At 44.8% G+C, this 21,071-nt stretch overlaps 1 protein-coding gene across 1 annotated transcript in view; it reads left to right on the plus strand.

Annotated features, from left to right (window-relative positions):
• Positions 1-870: 870 nt before the first annotated feature.
• The window catches only part of SUN1 (Sad1 and UNC84 domain containing 1), a gene marked incomplete at both ends in the record, with an annotated part of 44,232 nt that continues 24,031 nt past the window's right edge, over positions 871-21,071 (plus strand). Inside the window, 8 exons of the mRNA XM_080702481.1 lie at positions 871-947; positions 6,805-6,990; positions 9,621-9,805; positions 10,996-11,022; positions 11,130-11,297; positions 17,390-17,587; positions 19,998-20,081; positions 20,380-20,490. Coding sequence (XP_080558607.1) covers positions 871-947; positions 6,805-6,990; positions 9,621-9,805; positions 10,996-11,022; positions 11,130-11,297; positions 17,390-17,587; positions 19,998-20,081; positions 20,380-20,490 — 1,036 coding nt within the window. The remainder of the gene's footprint in view (positions 948-6,804; positions 6,991-9,620; positions 9,806-10,995; positions 11,023-11,129; positions 11,298-17,389; positions 17,588-19,997; positions 20,082-20,379; positions 20,491-21,071) is intronic.

Genomic DNA, 21,071 nt, shown 5'->3' on the forward strand with positions numbered 1-21,071 from the left:
CTGGCTGCAAACCTGTGATCCTCTTGTCTCAGCCTCCCAAGTACTGGGATTACAAGCCTGTGCCACCACACCCACTGTATTTCTTACTTTCCTAAATAAATCTGTTTTATGTCAGAGACTGGCATGTGCTTAAATTCTTTGGTCATGTAAGCCAAAGATCCTGCTTTTTGTTTTTTGGTGGTACTGAGCTCAATCCTCAGCAACAACACACACACACACACACACACACACACACACACACACACACAAGACACTTATTCAAAAGGGAGAATGCAGGCTACCCCAAAAGTGAGAGAAGTGCTATGGGGTTCATGGCTCCATTTTTAGGAGGATTTTGTGAGGATGACATCAGTTTGGTAGTCACAAGATGATTTGTGATGTGTGGTTATCTTCCGGGTCCTAATGGGGCCCTTCACTATCTTCTTATTAGGTATCTTTCTTGTTTACAATATTCAAGACAATCAACAGTGCCCAAAGAAATTACTCTGTTATTTAAACCATTTATGGGATAAGATAGTTGAATAATTAGTAGTTGGCAGTACTTTGTGAGTTCCCAGTACATATCCAGTCACCTTTCTGGATCTTTTGTGTGATCTCTGTTGTCTTATCAATAGTCCTGTTGGAGGACAGTCAGCAGTGAGTGTTCAGGGTAATTATTAAAGACTTGTAAATTCCCCAGAAACCTGGAACCAACAGGCCTGGCTGGGGAGTAAGGGTATTGGGGATTTTACCACAGACTTCCACATTAAAGTTGCACTTTCCTTGTTCTTACTTCATATCTCCTTTCTACCTGTTTCTTTTATTTCTGCCTCATTTAGAGTTCTAACAGCCCTTTCTTTCCTCTCTGCAGTATGATGTGAGACGGTGAACATGGACTTTTCTCGGCTGCACACGTACACCCCGCCCCAGTGTGTGCCGGAGAATACCGGCTACACCTACGCGCTCAGGTGAGGTGTGGTGCCCGCCGGGCCCTGCTGTGGGGCTCCGTGTCAGGTCTTAAAAGTGAAGAGATCCACGGTGCCATGTTGTCCTGGGTCTGCAGGATGGCTGCACAGATGTCAGGCGTGTCAGGCCTGTGTGAGAGCTGCACACTTCTGAGCCAGCCCGCCCCACCCGCCCTGACCTGGCATGAGTCTGTGGCTGTGGCCAGTGTTTGTGATTTGCGTGGATGGCTTGGTGTTTGTAAGGTAACAGAAATAGCCTGGAAAAATGTTTGCCTTTGGAAAGCCCATGGCTTCAAGACATGACTTTGGTTGGGTTTTAACTTATTTGAGTTTTAATAGTTGTCAACCTCTTAGATCTTTTGTCACACATCTGTAATCTCAGAATTTGGGAGGCTGAGACAGGAGGATTGCAGATTCAAGACCAACCTCTGCAGCTTAGTGAGATGCTCAGCACCTTACTGAGACGCTGTTTCAAAATAAAAATTAAAAAAGGGGCTAGAGGTATAATTCAGAGTTGTGTAGAAATAGAATGCCCCTAGGTTTGATGCTCAGCGCACACACACAAAAAAAGTTGCTAACCTGTCCTTTGCATTTTTAGTTTGCCAGTAGAAAGGAGGGTTGAAATTAAACTTGAGCTTTGTACCATTGTGGCTTAGTGCCAAAGGAAAATATATTTTTAGGTTAGTGAGGCTCTGACTGGTGGGAGGAGCCACGTGAACAGCTGGCAAGATGCCAGAGGCACAGGAAAAGTGACTTCTCTGCTAAAGGTAAAAATGTGATAGAAACCTTAAAAAAATTAGGAAGTTTCTTTGTGTGTGTGTGTGTGTGTGAGCAGAGATTGAACCCAGGGGATTTCTACTTCCAAGCTACATGTCCACCCTATTATTATTATTTATTTTTAATTTTTTTGGTGGTTACTAGGGTTTAACCCAGGGGCATTCTACCTCGAAGCTACACCCCATCCCGATTTTATTCTTTTTTTTGAAACAAGGTATTGCTAAGTTGCTTAGGACCTTACAAGTTGCTGAGGTTGGCTGCGAACCTGCTATCCTCCTGTTTCAGCCTCCCAAGTACTGGAATTACAAGCGTGCACCACCGCGTCCATCTCCCTATCCCTTTTTTTTTTTTTTTTTTTTTTTTTGCAGAACCTAGGGTCATTCTACCCCCAGCCCTGTATTTTTTTAGTCTTTGATTTGTTTTTTGTTTTGTTTTGTTTTGGAACCCAGAGGCATTTGACCTGAGCTATACTTCCTGCCCAGTTTTTTATCCTTTATTTTTGAAACAGGGTCTCACTGAGTTGCAGAGGGCCTCACTAAGTAGCTGAGGCTGTCCTCAAACCACAATCCTCCTGTCTCTGCCTCCCAAATGCTGGGATTACAAGCGTGCTCCACCACGCCTAGCCTAACTCTTTACTTTGAAACAGGGTCTTACTAAGTTGTGGAATGCCTCACTAAGTCTCTGAGGCTGGCTTCAAACCTGTGATCCTCCTGCCTCAGCCTCCCAAGTACTGAGATTACAAGCGTGTGATACTACTCCTGGCAGGAAATATTTCTGAAAACTTTTAACAGTGTTAGGAAGATCTTGCGTTTGATGGTTGAGCTTTTATTCACAATTCCTGGTCATGTTGCATTTGTGCAGGAACACACTCTGCCTTTGTTAGGAGCCCTATAGTGCTCTAGAACAGAGGAGTGGCCCACTCAACTTCCACTGCTCCCTGTTCCTGCTGGGGAGCATAGAAGTGGTTCTTTTTGGTAATTTATTTTTAGCTTTTAATGATCTCTTTTAGTTTTTTTTTTTTTAATGCTTAAATATAGGTCTTTACTTTGGGAAAGCTACACTTAGTTTCAGTGAAATTCATAGCTGTTCTTCACTTACTCCACCTGGGCAGGTGGAGTAAGAAATGGAGTAACCAGTGCTGGGTGTGGTGGCGCACGCTTGTAATCCCAGCGCTTGGGAGGCTGAGGCAGGAGGATCACGCAGGTTCAAAGCCAGCCTCAGCTACTGAGTGAGGCTCTCAGCAACTTAGTGAGACCCTGTTTCCAAATAAAATAGAAAATAGGTCTGGGAGTATAGCCCAGAGGTAGAAAAGCCCCTGGGTTCCATTCCAGTACCACCAAAAAAATAAAAGAAGAAGAAAAAAAGAAATGGAGTAGCCAGCTGGGTGTGGTAGTATACACCTGTGATCCCAGTACTTGTGAGGCTGAGAGAGGAAGATGACAGGTTCGAGGGTAGTTTTAGCAAGGAATGATACTCATCAACCTGGTGAGGTCCTATTTCAAAACAAAAAAAGAGCTGGGTGTGGCTCAGAGGTAGAATGTCCCAGGGTTCAATTTTTAGTACTACACACACAAAAAGAAATGGAACACACAGGGTCTTGCTAAGTTGCTGAGGCTGGCTTTGAACCTGTGATCCTCTCCTGTGTCAGTGTCCCAAGTACTAGAATTATAGGCGTGTACCCGCGCCTGGCTCCTCTTGCCCCTCTTGATCCTACTTTATATTTCCTGCTGCTTCTCTGAAAGCTTGGTGGGCGCGTGCCTTGGCTCCTTCTGCCGGCTGGTGGTGAGCAGTGCCCCACTCTTCCTGGATGGCACCAGCTCCTCGCTACCTTACAACTGTGCTGGCACTGGCACTCCTTTTAACTTTTGGCAATGTCAGTGAGCACATGAAGGATCTCCAAACATCCTATCACTCTGTGTTTAAAGCTTTCATTCTTGTGGAAAATGTCCTACAGTGTGGAAGTTTAGAGTGGCACGAAGTCCCCATTTGTGGCCATGGGCTCCAAAACTGGTCTCCCTCCCTCCCCTCTCCACTGGGTCACTCTATAGCAATACCAGCAGGGAACCAAACCCCATTACTTTACAGTGGCACCATGTTCAGTCAGTGTTCAGTTTCCAAGATCTTTGATTTTTTTTTTTTTACAATAAGCTTTTTTTTTTTTTAAGTTGGGGGAGGGTACTGGAGATTGAACCCAGGGGCATTCTACCTCTGAGCTACACTCTCAAACCTATTTTATTTTGAAACAGGGTTTCACTAAGGTGCAAAGGGCATTACTGAGTTGCTGAGGCTGTCTTTGAACCTGTGATCCTCCTGTCTCAGCCTCCCAAGTACTAGGATAATAGGCATGTGCCACCATGCCTGTATTAGTCCTTTTTTTTTTTTTTTTTTTTTTGGTACTGGGGGTGGAATACCCAGGGGCATTCTACCTCCGAGCTACACCCCAGCCCTATTTTTTTTTTATTATTTATTTTATATTTGTGTGTGTGTGTGGTACTGGGGATGGAACCCAAGGGCCTTCTATCTCCAGGCTACACACCTAGACCTATTTTATATTTTTATTTGGAAGCAGGGTCTCACTGAGTTGCAAAGGGCCTCACTAAGTAGATGAGGGTGGCTTCAAACCGAGATCTTCCTGTCTCAGCCTCCCAAATGCTGGGATTACAAGTGTGCGCCACCACGCCTGGCTCTTTTTTTTTTTTTTTTTTTAATCAACCCAAATGGGATTTTTACATTGCATTAGGGTGGTTTGTTTGTGTGTTTGTTTTGTCTCAACCTGTATTTTCTGTAAAATGGTATTAGATATGAAAATTTGGCCATTTTTGCTTGCTTGTTTCATTTTTAGTATGACTCCTTGGCTGATGATGGTGACAATAAGCTACATTCCCATCACACCATCAGTGATGGGAATGTAGCTTATTGTCACCATCTTTGGAAGCCCTGTGGTATCTGGTCATCCCTCCTCTTATGGTATTGGGGTTGCTCAATTGTCTGCTTGTTCCATTCATTATCGGGTCCCCATCAGCTTTCCACAGGGCAGATATTGCAGCCATCAGTGGCCATTGTCTTCCTTGACAGTCAGTGAGAGGAGAGCTCCTCTGGAACCCTTGGTCTCCCAAGGTCTCAGGTTCGCTGACCTGTATGCCCTCTTGAGGCAAGCAAGGCTGGCACTGGCTGTCTTGGACTCTTTCAGCCTCTAGCAGGATTGAGCTGTCAGCACGAGAGAAGGGGTAGTGGCTGTGGGTGGTGCACCAGGGTCTGGCTGAGGCCAGCACCAGCTGCAGGCTGGATGCTACGGGAAGGCCAGGCAGGGTGAGGGCCAGTGGTACCAGTGAGCCAGCTGCATGGAAGCTCGTCTGAGAACAGGGCAGGCAGAGTGGAGTTGCAGCACTCAAGACACCCTGCTGGTGGGGGAAGGGGCTGAAACCTGTGAGTGCTGACGGTCAAGAGCAGTGGAGAGAGTTGAAGATGCAGGAAAGACAGTACTAAATGACAGAAGCAGGGAACGCCCTTGGAGAGCAGGAGAGAGACAGTCCACAGCAAGCTTGGCTGGAGGGTTCCCCTTTGATTGCAGCAAAAAGGATGGGTATGTGAGTCAGAGTTCCCTAGAGGAGCCAGACCAGTGGAATGAGTTGCGAACATGTGTGGAAAGATACCGAGAGCCAGGTGTGGTGGTGTATGCCTGTAATCCTGTAATCCTGTACTTAGGAGGCTGAGACAGGAGGATCAAAGTTCCAAGCCAGCCTCAGCAACCTAGCAAGATCTGGTTCCATCCCCAAAAACAAAAAAGTAAAAAAGGGCTGAGGTGTAGTTGAAAGGCAGAATGCCCCTGGGTTCAATCCCCATTACAAGGAAAAGAAAAAAAAAAGAAAAAAGATACTGAAGGCAGGGAATTGGCACGCCCCAAGCTGTGCAGAAGAGCCAGCAGTTGCAGCTCCAGGAGAGCTGAGGGTGCATATCTAGCTTGGAGGTGCCAGGTTCCCAGCCCAGAAAGCCACTGTGTCCCGGGTCGAAGGCTGCTGAACTGGAAGGGTTCCTTCCTTCCTTTCTCTCTTTCTTTCTTTCTCTCTTTCTTTCTTTCTTTCTTTCTTTCTTTCTTTCTTTCTTTCTTTCTTTCTTGTACTGGGGGTGGAACCCAGGGGCTTTTCTACCTCTGGGCTATACTCCTAGACCTATTTTATATTTTGTTTGGAAACAGGGTCTCACTAAGTAGCTGAGGCTGGCTTTGAACCCGTGTGATCCTCCTGTCTCAGCCTGCCAAGTGCGGGGATTGCAAGCGTGCACCACCATGCCCGGCTTGGCTTTGGTCAGTATTTTTTGAGTTGTAAAGACTTATTAACTACATAGAGTGATGTGCTTTTTTTTTTTTTTTTTTTGGTGCTAGGGATTGAACCCAGGGGCATTCTACCTCTGAGCTATACCCCCAGCCCAATTTTATCTTTTATTTTGAAATAGCCTTGCTAAGTTGCTGAGGGCCTCACTAAATTGCCGAGGCTGGCTGCGAACTTGCAATCCTGTCTCAGCCTTCCAAGTGCTGGAATGACACGTGCGCCACCGCACTCACTGGAGTCTAGTGAGTGCGCTCTGATTTTTATATTGTTGGAGTGCTTATGGATGGCAGTCCTCAAGCAGCGGCTCTTAGGGCAGACACTTGACCTGAGTTCCTGGGCATCACTCTCATGCATGTGAAGTAAATGTGCTGAGGGAGTTCACAGTCGGTACTTGTGGGCTGATTTTTGTGCTGCCTTGTTTTTCCTTTCTAATAAAGTTGCCATACAATAATAGTGCTTTAAAGTTCCTGATAAGAGGCTGGGCTCTGTAGAGCACACCTGTAATCCTAGTACTTGGGAGGCAGAGCCAGGAGGATTGCAGGCCAGCATGCAATAACTTAGCAAAACACTGTTTCAAAATAAAAAATGGCTGGGATTTATAGCTTATTGGTAGAGTGCCCCTGGGTTCACAAGTAAATTTCAGTACAATAAATAAATAAAATTCGCAATGGATCATAGTTCTTTTATGTGTTCAGATTGCTTTAGAACTGAGGCTATAAGCAGTACTTACTCTGGTATATATTTTTTCCTTCTAGTTCAAGTTACTCTTCTGATGCTCTGGACTTTGAGACTGAGCACAAATTGGATCCTGTATTTGATTCTCCAAGGATGTCCCGCCGCAGTTTGCGCCTTATGACAGCGTATAGCAGCGGGGATGGTCAGGCTGTGGACATGCACTCCTACACCAGCAAGGCTGCCTCCCTCAAGGACAGAGCAGCCAGGTAAGCACTGTTTATTTTTGTCTTTATATGACTTCCAACACAAGACTTAGTTTACAAGGTTTTTTGGTCTATAAAACCACCTTCTCGCTTAGCGTGGTGGCGCACGCTTGTTATCCCAGTGCTTGGGAGGCTGAGACGGGAGAATTGCACAGGTTTGAAGCCAGCCTCAGCTACTTAGTGAGGCTGAGAGACCTTGTTTCAAAAATAAAATATAGAGCCGGGTGCGGTGGCACACAATTGTAATCCCAGCGTTAGGGAGGCTAAGACTGGAGGATTGTGGTTCCTGGACAGCCTCAGCTACTTAGTGAGGCTCTCTGCAACTTAGACCCTGTTTCAAAATAAAGAATAAAAAATAGTGCAGGGGATGTAACTCGGAGGTCAATGCCTTTGGGCTCCATTCCCAGACCCAAATAAAATAAAATAAAATAAAAAATAGGTCGGGGACGTAGCCTGGGGGTAGAGGCCCCTGAGTTCCATCCCCAGGAAAACACACACACACACACACACACACACACGAATTAAAAAAAAAAAAAATAGAGCTGGGGTTGTAGCTCAGAGGTACAGTGCCCCTGGGTTCCATCCCTAATACTGCAAAAAAAAAAAAAAAAAAAAAAAACCCACCTTTTTCCTCTTGAACTTAAGATACATGGGAGGGGTCTGTCTGTCAGTCTGTCTCTCAGTCATCTGGAGTGAGAGTCCTCGCTCAAGGTTCTGGTCAGTGGGCTCTGGCAGCTCTAACAGCCATTGACTTCAGTGTGCTGCTCATCCAGGTGTACCAAGGTGCCCCGGTGGCGAGAGGCAGGATTGCGGCTCTGCAGTGATTCTTTCTCACTGGTCTGTTAGTACTGGCTTTTAACTTGCACCAATTCCCTGGAGGGGAAGCGTCTGGTTCCAGTAGTTTGGTTGGCCTTTGTGGTCTGATACCTGATTGGGTGCATCTTCCTCTTTTATTGTGTATCTTTTGTTTTCAAGGGCTTTTACTCTTTGTCATTAGTAGTAATATGAATGCAGAAATTATTTTAGATTACAACCTATTCTTGCTATACTTTTTCTTTTGCAGGTCTGGGGGTGGAACCCAGGGGCATTCAACCTCCAAGCTACACCCCCTGCCCTATTTATTTATTTATTTTTCTTTTTTTGCAGGTCTGGGGATGGAACCTAGGGGCATTCTACCTCTGGTGTACATCTCCAGACCTCTTTTATATTTTATTTGGAAACAGGGTCTCACTGAGTTGCTGACAGCCTCACTAAGCTGCTGAGGCTGGCTTCGAACCTGCGATCCTCCTGTCTCAGCATCCCAAGCACTGGGATTACAAGCATGTGCTACCATGCCTGGCTCCAAGCCCTATATTTTAGTCTGTTTTTTTTTTTTTATTTGCGGGTCTGGGGATGGAACCCAGGGGTATTTGACATCTGAGCTATACCCGCAGCCCTATTTTTTATTCTTTATTTTGAAACAGGGTCTCACTAAGTTACAGAGGGCCTCACTAAGTAGCAGAGGCTGTCCTCGAACCGCGATCCTTCAGTCTCAGCCTCCCAAATGCTGGGATTACAAGCGTGTGCCACCCTCCCGGTTTATTCTTGCTATACTTAATAATTCCATTATTAACAGTGACTGAGAAGTAGTAGGGGGTATTTATGTGTGTGCATTTGCTTATGTAGAAAAGAGAGGGATTAAATTTAAAACCATAGTTTTTTATGTAGATCATTTTTTATTTTTAGCTTATTTTAGGTTTGACACTTTGGGTCATTGGGCTCAAAGTCATCTGTTTTTTGTGTTGTTTTCTGGTGTGTGTGTGTGTGTGTGTGTGTGTGTGTCGTGATGAGGATTGAACCCAGGGACATTCTACCTCTGGGCTGCACACTCAGACTTATTTTATTTTATTTTTGGAAACAGGGTCTTGCTAGGTTTCTGAGAGCCTCGCTAAATTGCTGAGGCCGGCATTGAACCTGTGATCCTCCCTGTCTCATCCTCCCAAGTCCTAGAATTATGGGTATGTATCACCATGTCTAGCTCCTATTTTTCTGATTTCAGAAACAATTCTTGGGCCTGGCTTAGAAATTCCTTTTTCAAATGCATAGATACATTGTAGCAGAAAAGTCATTAAAAAAGGTTTGAGTTAGCCGGGTATGGTGGTACATGCCTGTAATCCCAGTACTTAGGAGACTGGGATAGGAGTATCACAGGTTTGTAGCCATCAGCATTGCAGTAACTTAGCCAGATCCTGTTTCAAAATAAAATATAGAAAGGGCTGGAAGTAGGAGCCAGGCATGATGGCATTCACTTGTAATCTCAGCATTTGGGAGGCTGAGACCCGAGGATCGCAGTTTGCGGACAGCCTCAGCTACTTAGTGAAGCCCTTTGCAATTCAGTGAGACCCTTTTCAAAACAAAGAATAAAAATAGGACGGGGGTGTAGCTTGGAGGTAGAATGCCCCTGGGTTCCATCCCTAGTATAGCTCAAAGGTGGAATGCCCTGGATTCAATTCAATCTCCAGTATTTAAAAAAAGAAAAAAAAAAAAAGATTTTCCTTAAAATACTGTTTGTTTCTGACTTCAGATTTTGTGTTGGTCATTCTGTATTTGCTAAAAAAAGTCCATAATCTTGTTCTTTAATCCTTTCTTTTTAGAACAACAAAACAGCGCAGAAGTGTGAGCAAGCCGACTTTTAGTATCAACCACCTGTCAGGGAAGGCCGTGTCTTCGAGCACCAGCCTGGGTGGCTCTTGCAGCCTGCGGAGCACAGCAGCTCTGCGACCTCCTGTACTGGACGAGTCTCTGATTCGTGAACAGACCAAAGTAGACCACTTCTGGGGTGAGTGACTGGGAGGTGCAGATGGCCTCACCAACAGGGTGGTTGCTTCTTTGGTTATTCCGGGAGGAAGTCCGGAATGGCCAGGTGGTTGGCTTGCCATGTTACAGGTTGTGGAAGCGCTGCTCCAGACTCAAGCAGGAAGGCATTGGGCACCACCTCCATCTGCTTCAGCTGCTTAGCTGGGGTAATTGCTTATTATGATGTGGAAGATTAAGTAATCAGGCAGTAATCTGATAACTGTTTTTCCAGATGTCTTGCTTTTGTAGATTGTTTAAACAAAGGCAGTATAAAAATTCACCAGTGTGTTTCCAGAAAGCTCTAAGCAACAAGGCAGCCAGGATACTTCCTGAGTCCTTAGAAAGCTCCAGTGTTGTGGAATGGATGCAGAGAAGCACAGTAGCTGTGCCACAGCGCAGGCACAGCAGGCAGCGCGCCACATCCTTGTGGGGAATGTGGGTGCACTGAGGTCAAGCCAGGGGAGCAGCCCCTGGATAAGGCATGCACAGCTGCTTGTTCAGTTCAGTTTATGTTCTACTTGGTCCTTCTCAGGTAATTAAAGACAGATCTGTTTCAGAAATTCTCTGTGCACGGGTGTCAATGTTTATTTTCTTCAGCTACTGAAAGTGGTTGCCATGCAACAGAGATGCGCGTACTGCTTGTTAGGAGGCTGCATCTCCCTGGACGGCATATGAGAGTGGCCTTACCTGTCTCTCTCTGCCTCCCTCAGTGGATCAGAGGATGTATTGATGTGCGTGGCCTGAGGTGCACCTCCACGTCCAGTCAGGCAGCATCTGCCTGTGTCTGGAGAAATATGTCATCTGTCAGTTCTGTATACTTGAGGAGACAGATCCTGATTAGTGACATAATTCTGGCTTAGCATCCATTGCAAACTTTACACATACAGTACTGGGGCTGGATCCCAGGGGCATTCTACCTTTGAGCTAACTCCCAAGAATATTTTTATTCTTTATTTTGAAACAGGGTCTCACTGAGTTGCAAAGAGCTTCGCTAAGTAGCTGAGGCTGTCCTTGAACTGTTGAACTGCGATCCTCCTGTCTCTGCCTCCCAAATACTGAGATTATAAACATGCGCCACCATGCCGGTTTTTTGTTGTTGTTGTTGTTGTTGTTGTTTTTGTGGTGGGTTTTGTTCTTTTCACCAGCAAAAATATGTGTGTGTTTGTTTTTCAGGTCTTGACGATGACAGTGATCTTAAAGGTAATTATGTTATTTCTTTCTTCCTGCATGATTTTTAGAATAGAAATTGTAGTTAGGTAGCCACAGATTGTGATAAAAATATTTCATCTTATTGTTGAAAATTTTAGGCGGAAATAGAGCCACTCAGGGAAATGGTGACCTGGCCGCAGCTGCCCGTAACGGGTACACCTGCAGCGACTGCAGCATGCTCTCTGCGCGCACAGAGGCACTCACCGCGCACACCACCGCCCAAGGGCCCTCATCGAGGATTTATTCTAGGGATAGGAACCCAAAACGTAAGTCTTAAAGATAGAAAAAGATTCAGTGTCTAAATATCTCCTTATCTTGTTATAAAACCAACTTTCAAGCTGGGCGTGGTGGCGCACGCTTGTAATCCCAGCACTTGGGAGGCTAAGACAAGAGGATCCCATAGGTCCGAAGCCAGCCTCAGCTACTTAGTGAGGCTCTCAGCAACTCAGTGAGACCTGTTTCCAAATAAAATATAAAATAGGTCTGGGAGTATAGCCCAGAGGTAGAAAGCCTCTGGGTTCCACCCCCAGTAAAACACAACACACACATACACACACACACACACACACACACACACACACACACCTTTCAGTGTTTGTACTATTTTTGTTACAAAGAAATAACACTCGCCAGGCGTGGTGGCGCACGCTTGTAATCCCCGTGCTTGGGAGGCAGAGACAGGAGGATCACGCAGGTTCGAAGCCAGCCGCGCGCGCTGGCTTAGGAGACCCTGTTTCCAAATAAAAAAAAAAAAATGTAAAAATAGGTCTGGGAGTGTAGCCCGGAGGTAGAAGGGCTTCCAGGAACCCCAGTACCACCAAAAAAGAAAAAAAAAAAAAACAAATAACACTCAAATCATCTTTGTTCCTGGAGTCCTCTTTGAGTTTGTACTTTATGTGGTTAGTATTTTGCAGTAGAAGTGTTGGAAATTCTGTAAATTTGGACTTTCATTGAACAAAAGACAATTCCTGCTTCAGTGAACTCTAGCAAATGATGGAGTCACTACAGATTCACTCCTTCATTTTTATGAAGGTGCACAGGTGCTCAGAAGTCCCACTTCCTGAAGCGGCTGTTTGGGTGTTAGAATGAGGGAGTTTTTTTTTTGGTCACTGGTGTAATGGTCATGTGACCAAGGGAACTTTGGAGAACGTGGATTTCTGGGAGGTGACATGGAGCCCCAGCATTTTCTGGGATTGCCAGTCTTTGGGGATAGGAGGTGGGTTTCAGTGGCTTGGCTCTGCTCCTGTGAGCACGGAGGTCCTCGCAATTGGCCCAGATCGTTTGGTATAAGGACAGCCAGGACTTTCTGGGCCTGCAGGGAGGGGACCACAGATGTGGCTTTGACGACCCAAGAGGGTTGAGAACCCCACGCCTTTCATGACTGCCTGGCTTGAGGGCCCTCATGAATGGCAGGATGAGGCTGAAGCCCTTAGCTGCTGTGAGTACTGCCTCCTTTGCATGTCCTTGCACCTGTCTGTGGAGTCCAGGTCCTGGTCTGCTTAGAGAGGGGCACCCGTATGTTGGTCTCCTCCCCTCCTCCTAGCGCACCCAGCCCAGTCCTCCACTAGTAGCTTCCCAATGACTATTTGGACATAATGAAGGATGGTAGCAGGACTGAGAATACGTCCTTATTGTTTTTGCTTCCTTCCTTTCTCATCCATCCATCCATCCTTTCATATATCTATCAGTACTGGGGATTGAACTGAAGGGTGTTCTTCCTCCAAGCTATACTCCAAGCTTAGTTTTATTTATTTAATTTTTTTGATGGTGTTGAGGATTGAACTCAGGGGCATACTACCTCCAAGCTACACCTCCAGCCCAATTTTATTTATTTATTTTTAATTAATTTATTTATTTTGTGGTACTGGGGATGGAACCCAGGGGCTTTCTACTTCTGAGCTATACCCCCAGCCTTATTTTTTATTCTTTATTTTGAAACAGGGTGTCACTGAGTTGCAGAGGGCCCACTAAGTAGTAGCTGAGGCTGTCCTCAAACCGCAGTCCTCCTGTCTCAGCCTCCCAAATGCTGGGATCACAAGCATGCGTCACCACGCCTAGCTGCAATTTTTTTTTCCCCCAGTATGGGATGGAGCTCAGGGGTCTTCTACTTCTGGGCTACACCCCCAGCTCTATTTTTTATTCTTTATTTTGCAAAGGGCCTCACTAAGTAGCGAGGCTATCTTTGAACCCTGATCCTCCTGTCTCAGCCTCCAAAATGCTGGTATTACAAGCGTGCACCACCATGCCCGGCTTCAGTTTTATGTATTTATTATTCATTTATTTTTTGTGGTACTGGGGGTTGAACTCAGGGACATTCTACTTCTGAGCTATACCCCCAGCCTTAGTTTTATATTCTTTATTTTGAGATAGGGTCTCACTGAGTTGCTGAGGCTGGCTGCAAACCTGCGATCCTCTTGTCTCAGCCTCCCAGGTACTCAGATAACAAGCATGTGCCACCATGCCTGGCTCTTATTTTATTTATTTTAGAAACAGGGTCTCACTAAGTTGCATAAGGCTCACGAGGTTGCTGGGGCTGCCCACAAACCAGTGGATCCTCTTGTCTCAGCCTCCCAAGTACTCGGATTACAAGCGTGCACTAGCATGCCCCTCTGTTACTGTTTAGTTTTTAACATCTTTTTTTGTGTGTGTGTGGTACTGGGGGTGGAACCCAAGGGCTTTCTACCTTCGAGCTATACTCCCAGACCTATTTTATACTTTATTTGGAAACAGGGTCTCACTGAATTGATGAGAGCCGCGCTCAGTAGCCAAGGCAGGCTTCAGACCCGCGCAATCCTCCTGTCTCGGCCTCCCAAGCGCGGAGATTACACACGTGCGCCACCACGCCCGACTAACATCTCTTATTTCTACAGTTCTGTCCTTGTGGTAGGAGCTTCTAGTTTTGTGTGATGTTGTGGACGCTCGTTAGCATTAGTACAACGAAGCAAGAAGCAGAAAAGAGGAAGGAGAGGCGGCAGAACCAAAATGACACGCGTTTGCTTTCAGTACCTCGAGGACCATGTTGGCTGGAGTGCCTCAAGGCTCACAGGGGCTCTGTACCAGTGATCACAAACGACCCCCACATTATAGATGAGTTGGCAACGTGAGGGCTAGCCAGCAAGCTTATGAAGCCTGCTGGTCGGTGATGAGGCTTGGGCCTGAGTCAGGTGACCCCAGAAGGCTGCAGTGCCTCCGGGAGCCCTTGAGTGGTTACTGAGCACTTGTGCCAGGTGCAGTGCTGAGCGCATGAGCTGATTTAGGGAAGCTCCTTTCCTAAGTGGATTCTTCTGCTTTTTAAGAATGTGTTGAAATGCATCTAACATAAATTTAACTGTCTTAAAGCACCCAATTTAGTGTATTCACAGAATTGTGTAGCTATCACTTGAATTACATTTACTATATTCACAGAGTTGTGTAGTATGTGTAGTAATCACTTGAATTCTGCTTTTAGGTACTGTAGAGCAAGATGAATCCGTGTTTTTACTTAAATGTAAAATACAGTACTTATATATAGTTTTGCAGATTTTTCATTTTTGTGTGCTGAGGTCAGCGTCATTCTTTTTGGTGTCTGTCTAGTACTACGTTTGGTTGTGTCAGGATTCAGTGAGTTTCTAGGTGGACATCCAAGGTTCCTTGTTTGTATGCCATGACAAACATCGTTTCAGATAGGGGTGGTGGTACACACTTGCCCTGGTTTTTAGTCTTTTTATTTTTTGTTATTTAGTTACTTATTTATTTGGGGGTCTAGGGATGGAACCCAGGGGCATTCGACCTCTGAGCCCTATCTTTTATTCTTTATTTTGAAACAGGGTCTCACTGAGTTGCAGAGGGCCTCTAAGTAGCTGAGGCTGTCCGCGAACCGCGATCCTCCTGTCTCAGCCTCCCGAATGCTGGGATCACAAGTGTGCGTCACCACCCCTGGCTGTCTTTCTATTTTTGAAACAGGGTCTCATTGAGTTGGGAAAGGGTCTCACTAAGTAGCTACGTTTATTTGTGTATGAGGCACTGGGGGTTGAACCCAGAGGCATTCTATCTCTGAGCTACATCCTCAACCTGATTTTATTTCTTATTTGGAAACAGGGTCTCACTAAGTTGTGGAGGGCCTTGTTGAGTTTCTGAGGCTGTTTTTGAACCTGCAATCCTCCTATCTCAACCTCCAGGTACTGCAATTACAAGTGTGTTAACCACATCTAATTTAAACAATGTTTTTCTTTTTGTGTGTGTGGTATTGGGGATGGAACCCAGGGACATTCTACCTCCAGGATAGACCTCCAGCCCTATTTTAATTTTAATTTTGAAACAGAGTGTAATCTCAGCATTAATGAGGCAGAGACCTGTTTCCAAATAAAAATTAAGAGACCCTGTTTCCCAAAAAAAAAAAAAAAAAAAATAGGCCTGGGAGTGTAGCCCAGAGGTAGAAGGATTTCCAGGAACCCCAGTACCACCACCACACACACACACAAAAAATCTTTCAATTGCTTTCATTAAAGGGCAGCCTAAGTTGCTGTCCTCCACTGCAGGATAAGGGTCCTCTTCTACTCCACTCCTTTTTTTTTTTTTTTTTTTTTTTTTTTTTCCCCTGGTACTAGGGATTCAACCCAGGAGCTTTCTACCCTCAGCTGCACTCCCAGCCCAATTTTACTTTTTTATTATTTTTTATTGCCAAGTACTGGGATTACAGGGCTGTGCCACTATACCTGGCTGTACTTTTATTTTGGATGCTGGGGATTAAACCCCAGGGCCTTGCACATGCTAAGCACTCATTCTACCACTGAGCTACATCCTCAGTACTCCCTTTACACTTGCCAGTATTTCTTTTTATTTACTTATTTATTTAATTATTTATTGGTATTGAGGTATTTACCTGTATTGAACCAGAGGTATTGAACCAGAGGCATTCTGCCTTTGAGTTATATATTCAGCCATTTTATTTTATTTTATTTTATTTTATTTTTTGCAGTACTAGGGATAGAACCCAGGGGCATTCTACCTCCAATTTACACCCCCAGCTCTGTTTTTTATTCTTTATTTTGAAACTGGGTCTTAGTTGCAGAGGACCTCACTAAGTAGCTGAGACGGTTTCTCGAAGTGCAATCCTCCTCCTGTCTCAGCCTCCTGAATTATGGGATTATAAGTGTGCGCCACCATACCCGGCTTATTTTTTGTTTTAAATCAGGGTCTCAGCTTGTAATACCAGCATTTTGGAGGTCGAGACAGGAGGATTGTGGTTTGTGGACAGCCTCAACTACTTAGTGAAGCTCTTTACAACTCAGTGAGACCCTGCTCCAAAGTAAAAAATAAAAATAGGACTGGGAGTGTAGCTCAGAGGTAGAATGACCCTGTGTCCCACCTCCAGTATGGCAACAAACAAAAAACAGGGTCTCAGTCAGGTGTGGTGTTGCAGGCTTGTAACATAGTATTTGGGAGGCTGAGACAGAATTAATTGCAGGTTCAGGACCAGCCTCTCCTACTTAGTGAGGTCCTCTGCAACTTAGTGAAACTAAATAAATAATAAAAATAAGGCGGGGAGTATATCTCAGTGGTAGAATCCCCCTGGGTTTAACCTCAGTACTGCAAAAGTGAAAAATAAAACAGGATCTCAGTAGGTTGCTGAGAGCCTTGCTGATCTCAAACCTGTGGTCCTCTTGTCTCAGCTTTCCAACTCCTATAATTAACAGCTATGTGCCACCATACCAAGCTACAATTTTCCTTTTTTTTCTTTGAATTTTACCAGTTTGATGGAAGAAAACTGGAATTGGGTGTTTTTGATTATCTATAGGAGTGACCTATATTACTTCTAATAACATTTTTGCCTGTCGCTATATAGTTTGTTCTGCAAAGATAAAACAAACCCAAAACCATATATATATATACATACACATACACTTTTTTTTTTTAATCACTTAGACTGGTAAATTAGACGTCATATGAGGAGGTAGCTGCCTGGTAAGATCTAAGTCTTGGTAAGATCTTGGAGTGTGCCACCATGCCTGGCTCTAAGGGGTCTTTATTGTCTATTTTAAAAGTGTTTTACAGCCAGGTGTGGTGGCACACACTTGTAATCCCAGCATTTGGGAGGCTGAGACCAAAGGATCGCGGTTCAAGGACAGCCTCAGCTACTTACTGGGACCCTTTGCAATTCATTGAGACCCAGTTTCAAAATAAAGAATAAAAAAAATAGGGCTTGGGGTATAGCTCGGAGGTAGAATGCCCCTGGGTTCCATCCCCAGTACCACAAAAAAAAAAAAAAAAGTTTTGCCTCTGCTTTTTCTGAAATTAGTTAATTTGGCCTTTTGGCTAGTCAGGGGAGACAGTGTTGCTTTATGAGAAGAAATAACCTTTCTTCACGGTTTTTTAATAGGCGATGCATCTTTCTACGTGGATAGGATTTTGTGGCTGGCCAAATATACTTCGTCATCTTTTTCATCATTCTTAGTTCAAGTTTTTCAAGTGGTTTTAATGAAGCTCAATTATGAATCAGAAAATTACAAATTGAAAAGTTATGAATCAAAAGATTATGAATCAGAAAGTTCTAAGTCAAAAAGCCATGAGTCAAAAGGTATTTGAATAATTTTTACCTCTCTTTTCTTCACCAAATAATGCTTTCAAGGTGGAGAAAACACTGCTTTTACTTACAAGCTCTTCACTTGCTTTCTCTTGGATGGCCTCAGCTCTGCGTTCCCATGGCTGCTCTCTGGGACTCTTTATTATGGGAGCTTGTGAAAGTGTTAACATGCTCTGTAGTAGTTCAGTTTCCTCAAAGTGGATCAATATTTAAACATTTTGTTGGGCGTGGTGGTGCACACTTGTAATCCCAGCATTTAGGAGAATGAGACAGGAAGACTGCAGTTTGTGGACAGCCTCAGCTACTTAGTGAGGCCCTTTACAACTCAGTGAGACCCTGTTTCAAAAGAAAGAATAAAAAATAGGGCTTGGGGTGTAGCCCTGAGTTAGAATGCCTCTGGGTTCCATCCCCAGTACTGGTGGGGGGGGGTAAATATTTTTAAAGTTATTTTTAGCTGGGGTTGGTGGTACATGCCTGTAATCCCAGTACTTGGGAGGGTGAGACAGCAGGATTGCAAGTTCAAGGCCATCTTCAGCAACTTATTGAGACTCTGTCTCAAAATAAAAATAAAAAGGGCTGGAGGTGTAGCTCAGAGGTAGAATATAAGTTAATATAATGAACTTGAGTTTTGTCTTTTTTTGTGTGTGTGGTACTAGGGATGGAACCCAGGGGTATTCTACCTCCAAGTAACACCTCCAGCCCTTTTTGTTACTTGTTTGTTTGTTTGTTTAATTTTGTGGTACTGGAGATTGAACCCAGAGGCATTCCACCTTCAAGCTACACCCCCAGCCTGATATTTTACTTCTTATTTAGAAATAGTCTTGCTAGGTTGATCAGAGTCTCAGTACTTGCTGAGGTTGTCCTAGAACCTGCAATCCTCCTGTCTTAACCTCCCAAGTACAGAGATTACAGATGTTAGCCACCATGTCTGGCCAGTTTTATTCCCCCCCCCCCCATACTGGGTGTGGATTCCAGGGGCATTCTACCTTTGAGCTATACCCCATAACCCCAAAACCCTATTTTTCTTTTTTCTTTTTTTTTTTTTTGCAGTACTGGGAATTGAACTCAGGGCCATTTTACCTCCTAGCTACTGTACCCCCAGCCCCATTTTTTATTCTTTTTATTTGAAACAGGGTCTCATTACGTTGTGGAGGGCCTCACACGTAGCTGAGGATGGCTGTGAACCTGTGATTCTCCTGTCTCAGCCTCTCAAGTACTGGGATTACAAGTGTGCGCCACCATGCCCAGCTATTCTCTATTTATGTTTATTTTGCGGTACTGGAGATGGAACCCAGGGGCATTCTGAGCTACACCCCTACCCCATTTTTTATTCTTTTTTTTTGAAACTGGGTCTCACTAATTTGCAAAGGACCTCACTAAGTAGCTGAGGCTGTCCGCAAACCGTGATCTTCCAGTCTCAGTCTCCCGAATGCTGGAATTACAAGCCTGCGCTACCACGTCTGGCTTCAGCTATTTATTTCTGGAACAAGGTTTCATCAAGTTGCTGAGGCCCTTCCTAAATTGCTGAGGCTGGCTGCAAACTTGGCAGTCCTCCTGTCCCAGCCTCCCCAAGTACTGTGGGTACAGGTGTGTACCACATGTCCAGCTCTGTTTTTTGTTTTGAAACAGACTTGCTAGGTTGCTGAGTCTGGTCTCGAATCTTTCATTCTCCCATCTCAGCCTTTCAAGTACTGGATTACAGGCTTGTACTACCACATCGGACTTTTTTTAGTTTTTTTTTTTTTCTTCTTTTTTTTTGTGGTACTGAGGGTGGAACCCAGGGGCTTTTCTGCCTTGGGCTATACTCTCAGACTTATTTTATACTTTATTTGGAAACAGGGTTTCACTAAGTTGCTGAGAGCCTCACTCAGTATCTGAGGCTGGCTTTGAACCTATGCGATCTCCTGTCTCAGCCTCCCAAGCGCGGGGATTATAAGCGTGCGCCACCACGCCTGGCTCTTTTTTTAGGTTTCTTTTTATCATTTTAAAGCAAAACCAGCTTATTTGGTATTTAGAATCAAGCTGTCTCTAAAAAAATTTTAGGTAAACTGGTCTCTATGGTATTGTTCTTGCATATTAAAAATCTCTTGTTTTTACTTTGTGAGGCCCTTTGAAACCCAGTGAAACTCTTTCAAAATAAAGAATAAAAAAATAGGGCTGGAGGTGTAGCTGAGAGGTAGAATGCCCCTGTTTCCATCCCCAGTACTTCAAGGAAAAAAAATAAAAAGAAAAATCTCTTGTTATACCTGAAGCACTGTCGCCTTACTCCACCCACAGCACAAGAGCCTTTGGCCACTCAGGCTGCGGGAGCGCTCTCTTTCTCTCTCTTTCACTCTGGCTTTGTGGGGTGTAGGAAGCATCAGCCCATGGTGAGCTTCCTAAGCCTCTTGCACATGTGTTGCAGCTCATCACAGTTACCTTGGGAGGATGGCTGTCACAGAGCTTCCCAGAGAGGATGGCCGCTCCAGTGTGCATGGGGAGCCCCTGTGTGAGTACAGTCCCCTCCCATGGCAGCAGGTGGTTTCAGCAAGTGTCCCCCCCTCCATTGTATACCTGACATGAACTACCTGCAAGGAACCCAGTAGCCTCACTCCTTGGAATGGGCAGGTCGAGCTCTTGCTAAACTCTCAGTAGTAGCTAATTACTATTATGGTTATGATTATACAATTGCTGTGGTTTTTTGAATAATCAAGTCTCTTAGTTTTTCAACTGAATTGCGTGCCTGTTATGATTGATGAGGTTTGCATATTAATCTGTCACTCCACTGCTTCTCACCACACCCATAGGCGATGACTGTAGGGGGAAGCAGCACCTCGAGACCCACACAGCCGGCCACTCGCAGCTGTCCAGGCCACGCAGGCTGGCAGGAGCCGCGGGGCGCCTCTGCTCCTACGCAGGTTGTGTCTTGCACCTTGTTCATTGTGCTCTCACCGTGCCCTGTCACTTTGCTCTCCGTGTTTAATTTGTTTGCAATTCAGGTGTTCTAAAGCCCTTTAAAAAGTTGTAGGAGGCCGGGTGTGGTGGTGCACACTTGTAATCCCCGTGCTTGGGAAGCTGAGACAGGAGGGTCGTGCAGGTTCAAAGCCATCCTCAGCTACTTAGTGAACCCTATTTCCAAATAAAATATAAAATAGGTCTGGGAGTATAGCCTGGAGGTAGAAGCCACTGGGTTCAATCCCCAGTACCACCAAAAAAAAAAAAAAAAAAAAAAAAGGTCAAAGAATTAATAACTTTTTTTTTTTTTTTTTGCAGCACTGGGGGTGGAACCTGGGGCATTTTACCTCTGAGCTACAATTCCAGCTCTATTTTTTTATTTTTTACTTGGAAACAGGGTCTCAGTAAGTAGCTGAGGCAGTCTCTGAACTGTAATCCTCCTGTCTCAGCCTCTAAAATACTAGGATTACAAGCGTGCACCACCACATCTGGCTCTAAATGTGGTTTAAAAAATATAATCTGAAGCCAGGCGTGGTGGTGCACG

This window comes from Muscardinus avellanarius (genome assembly GCF_963383645.1).
Source record: "Muscardinus avellanarius genome assembly, chromosome: 10".
NCBI classification, from domain to species: Eukaryota; Metazoa; Chordata; class Mammalia; order Rodentia; family Gliridae; genus Muscardinus; species Muscardinus avellanarius.